At 59.0% G+C, this 4,663-nt stretch overlaps 1 protein-coding gene across 1 annotated transcript in view; it reads right to left on the reverse strand.

Annotated features, from left to right (window-relative positions):
• Positions 1-4,252, reverse strand: part of PLK3 (polo like kinase 3) — a 6,061-nt gene extending 1,809 nt beyond the window's left edge. The window contains exons 1-11 of the mRNA XM_035894232.1: positions 4,148-4,252; positions 3,945-4,061; positions 3,359-3,488; positions 3,184-3,271; positions 2,584-2,679; positions 1,705-1,900; positions 1,232-1,358; positions 735-844; positions 538-655; positions 345-428; positions 1-148 (exon numbers count right to left, since the gene is read on the reverse strand). The exon at positions 1-148 is cut by the window's left edge and continues 11 nt beyond it. Coding sequence (XP_035750125.1) covers positions 1-148; positions 345-428; positions 538-655; positions 735-844; positions 1,232-1,358; positions 1,705-1,900; positions 2,584-2,679; positions 3,184-3,271; positions 3,359-3,488; positions 3,945-4,061; positions 4,148-4,231 — 1,298 coding nt within the window. The 5' untranslated portion in view covers positions 4,232-4,252. The remainder of the gene's footprint in view (positions 149-344; positions 429-537; positions 656-734; positions 845-1,231; positions 1,359-1,704; positions 1,901-2,583; positions 2,680-3,183; positions 3,272-3,358; positions 3,489-3,944; positions 4,062-4,147) is intronic.
• Positions 4,253-4,663: the final 411 nt, after the last annotated feature.

Consider the following 4,663-nt stretch of genomic DNA (forward strand, 5'->3'; position numbering starts at 1 on the left):
AGAGTCATGTGCGTGCCGTTGTTGAAGAGAACACCGATGCTACGGTTGGAGAGTTGGTAGCCAAAGCCGTACTTGTTGGAGTAATCTACCCATTTGCTCACCCAGACAAAGTGCTCATGGCGGGCCAGGGACGCTGGGTTTTTCTCCGCTGGAGGAGAAGAGAAGGGGTGAGCAGAGCAGGCAGCCAGCCCTTACCCACCTCACCTCCCCAGGGGGAGCAGACCCCCACCCCCAGCAGGCTCTGGCAGCATTTAAGGTATCCCAGACAGCAGCTGTGCCCTCATCCCATGGGGAAGGGGATGCACAGCACCCTGTCCCATCCCAGAGCAGTCCAACCGGTTTACCTGGGGGCATGGAGGAGAGGCAGGTCCGCAGGAGCCGGACAGCCGACTCTATGATGGCAGAGGCGGTGATGCAGTCTTCAAAGGCTGTGGAGAGAAGATGACAGGCTGAGTCAGCTGACCCCACTATCAGCCAGGGCAGGACAGGACAGGAAGCTCAGGGCAGGCTAGGGTAGCCTGGGCAGGCATTGCTCACCCTCGCAGCTGCTGCATATCGTCCCCCGGACAGAAGGGGATGCAGACTTATGAGAGGTCTCCTCCACCACCGTCTCCACTGGGCTAGAGCTGGCACTGCGGCATGATACAGGAGTGGCCTGTGGAGAGACCGGGCTTTATCACCGTCCTGCCTGCTACCCCAGAGGGGAATGTGCATGGGCTCAGCAATGTTCTCACCTCATTCCCTTCCATGGTTTTATAGCTCATCTGCCGGCAGATCGAGGTCTTCATCAGCCCAGTGACCAGTTTGGAGATGTCATCCTTGTCCTCCAGAGAGCCCTTCTTGGCTGAGGAGAGAGAGCAAGCAATCAGCACACAGGACAGGGACATCTGGGCCAGCCCTCCCTGTATCTCAGCCCTCCCTCATCCATTCCCATGCCCATGAGGGCGAGGATGGTGTCAGCCAGCTGTCTCCCACTTTCACTTCCCAGTTCTCATGCAACAAAAGGCCTCCAGGAGGAACTGGCCCCATGGGTTGCAGCACAGCATCCGCTCTCCGGGCGCACACCCATGCCAGGCCATCAGCACCAGAAGGGCAGGGACAAGCCCAGCTTGTGCTGGCCCCAGGCAGGGGGTCCACAGAGACCCATCAGGAAGTCTCTCCAGGAGAGAGGACCCACTTCTCCCTGGAGGAAGGGTCACCCAGAGGCTCCTGGGCAAGTGCATGGACTCACCCTTGGGTTTCTTCTTCCCAAAGAGTGTCATGGTGACTTTAGCAAACAGACTCTTTGCTGGGTTGGGGGGACTCAGCTCTGGAGCCATCACACAGCTGCTGGGAGGGAGCTTCTCAGGCGTGTAGCCCTGCAGAGAGGTCAAGGCAGAGGTTTTGTTTCCATAGCCCACGTTCTCCAGGCAGAGCAGCTGCCCTGGGCTGACCGCAGTCACTCACAGCCCTCCTGACAGCCAGCTAACATTTCTGTCAAACCTTGGCCTCATGACCAGCATCAGTATGGGAAACAGCCTGTGCTACAGGGACAGGGCAGCAGGAGCACACCAGATCCCTCAGTTCCCCAGCTGGCATTTGGGTAGGATAGTGGCTGCTTCCTTTGAAGGACCAAGACTTGAGCTCCAAGTACAGCACCCCACACAGCCCAAAAAGCTTCATCCCACATGGAGAATGGTCACAGCCAGACCCCCACCCACTCACCTTGAAGAACTCATGGTCCAAGATCTCCTCGAGGGTAAGGCGGTCCTGGGGGTTGCGTCTGAGGATGCCAGCAATGAGGTGCTTGGCCGGCAGGGAGAGGAAGACAGGGAGGGTGTACTCCACCTGCTTGATACACCTATAGGTCTCTTTGAGGTCGGAGGTCTCAAAGGGAGGGTTCCCACACAGCAGGGTGTACCTGGAAGGGGATACACGTGCCACCATCACATCTCTGCCGGGCTTGTGACTCAGCCGCACTTAAAGCAAGGAAGTTACTGGTATTTGGCTGGCCACACCTGCCAGGGAGCACCCCTTGCAGCCCGGGTGGCCGCACTCACATCCGGCCATGCTTCCTCCTAGCAACTGTTTGGAGCAACAGGCAAGGAGCCCTGGGGACAGGGAGAGGGCTGGCAGGAGAAGGCCACCCCACCGCCAAGGCTCCCACAGGGCGGAAAGCAGAGCAGGAAGCTTGCGGGCAGCAGCCGGGCGAGTGGCTGGATGCACCGAAGCAGCACAGCAATCACTCCCCGAACAAACAGAGCAGCAGCTGCCACCAGCCACCGAGATTTTCCGTTGTTTATCAGGTTCACAGGGCGGTCGAGCCTGCTTTGAACCAGAGAGGAGAGTGCCTGCCCTTTGCAGTCACTGCTTGTGCAGCCCCCAGGCAGCACCCCAGGATGGCTGGCAGCACCCACTGCAAAGCAGGGCTGGGCAGGATCCGTTCGCTCACTCCCCTCCCCCTGACTTTCAGCAACGGCTGCAAAGCCATGAGGCAAAGCGCGGGAGGACTTCCTCATCAGGGCAGCTCCACAGCCCAGCTCTCCCCAAGCCCGTGCAGGCAGGGCTGCCTGGACCCCTCCCCACCCAGCAGCCCAGACTTACATGACGCAGCCCAGAGACCACACATCTGACTCCGGCCCATGGCCCTGCCTCAGCAGCACTTCTGGGGCCAGGTAGTTGGGGGTCCCACATATTGTCCTGTGGGGCAGAGTGCCAGGTTAGTGCATGCTCTGCACCCTCTCACAGACAGCCTCCCCCCCTCCAAGCTCTAGGATTTAGCTTATCTATAAGGATCCCCATACAGACTCCCCCCACCCCGCCTCCAGCTCCCAGGGGTCAGGAGCAGCTGCTCCTGGGGAGCCGTTGGGAAGAGCTTGTCCTAGAGCCAGGGAGGAACAGAGCCTTTGTGTCCCGGCCCGCACAGCCGGCAGGGCAGCCGGGCAGGCACAATAGCCATAGTCAGCACATTGTTCTCACTGACGGCTGCGAGCTCACTCCTGAAGGAGCCACAAAGCCCCCAGCCCCCTCGCCTTGCCTGCAGCTGGGGCAGGAATCACTACCTCACCCCAGGAAGGGGCCCTAAGGCTTCTCCTCCCCAGGCCAGGAGGGACCACTCACCCCTCCACCCTCCCAGGAAGCCACAGGGAAAAGAGGAAGCGTGAAACCTCAGAGGGCTCTGGAATAAGGAAACCTCAAACTTACTTTTTCTTCTGGTCAGAGATATCCTGGCAAGCAGCTAGACCAAAGTCCCCCACTTTCAGCTCCATGTTTTTATTGATGAAGAAGTTGCCTGCAAGTCAAGGGTGATGCATCACCACAAGTCCCTCTGGGGCAGCTCGTTCCCCACACAGCACCTGGCCCCGACCACAGCACTCACCAAGCTTGAGGTCTCTGTGCAGGATGCCCTTGAGGTGAAGGTATTTCAAGCCTGAGATGATCTGTTTGAGGTAATAGCGCACTTCGGGCTCCAGCAGAGTATGGCGGGCCTTCCAGATGTGGGCCAGGGACTGCAGAGGGAAAGAAGGCAGCTTGGTGATGGCGGGCAGGGAGAACAGGCAGCCCTGCTGACTAGGCAAGGGGCAGGCAGGGTCAAAGCCAGTTCTTCCAGAAGTTGCACATCCACAAATAATCCTTCTTCCACAGCCATGACCTCAGCAAGCTCCCCATGCAAGGCTGAGGTTGCTCAGCACAGCCAAGGGAACAACTGGATTTATTATGGTGGCCCCACCAGGAGCTAATGGCTGCCAATATGAGCAGGCAGCTCAGGTAGGACAGGCAGCCGGTGGTGTCCCCAGTGCCACGGGAAAGACACCACACGAGTCATGGCTGAGCTCAGAGGGTATGACAGAGCAGGCAGCTCAGGAGAAGGAACATGCTAACAAAGCACCTCAGATAAGACCTGCTCCAACCAACCACAGCTCTATTTAGGAGATCCTTTGCAGGGAGGCCACACCAGCGCTCACCTTCCTGCTGCAGTGCTCCAGGAAAATGTAGATGCTCTCTGCATCCTCAAAGTAGTGGGAGAACTTGACAATGTGCTTGTGGTGCAAGTCCCGGTGCAGCTCGATCTCGTTGGTGATCTGAAAAGGAACAACGGTCTCAGGTGAACACAGAGCCCCTGCTGCGCCCCACCAGCCCAGCACCCTGCCAGCCCCACAGCACCCACCTTCTCCCGCTGGTGGGGTTTAGCCACCCGGCTGTGAGGAATGACCTTCACGGCATAGGTTTTGTTGCTGGAGAGGTCTGTCATTTCATAGCATCGTGCAAACCCACCCTGCAGGGGAAGAGGTGGTTACAGATGGGCAAGAGACAGCTCTTCGCCCCTGCCTCCGAGCTGCCTCCTCCTCCTCCGTTCCCTTCCTGCACAGCCCGGCAAGCGTCACACGCTCCCTCCTGCTGCATCGCCCACTAAGATCTGAACTATGATGCTCTCAACCAGGGATTTTCTTCACCCAGTTCCTGTAAAACCTCCAGGGCCTTTTTCCTCCCACCATGGCCGGACTCCGCGTCTTTCCACGTGACAGATCGACCTGGAAAGTCCTGCGCAGGGCAGGGGCTGGGAGGCCACCGAAAGGCAGCCCCATGGAGACAGGTTTTTCCTGCCGTGATGTCAGCCTCCAATCTGCACACTCAGCCGCCGAGCCCGTCCGGGCCGGGCTGGGAACCGGCACCCACCTCCCCC

The sequence above is a fragment of the Egretta garzetta genome, unplaced genomic scaffold, assembly GCF_000687185.1.
Source record: "Egretta garzetta isolate BGI_Z169 unplaced genomic scaffold, ASM68718v1 scaffold145, whole genome shotgun sequence".
In the NCBI taxonomy this organism is placed as follows: Eukaryota; Metazoa; Chordata; class Aves; order Pelecaniformes; family Ardeidae; genus Egretta; species Egretta garzetta.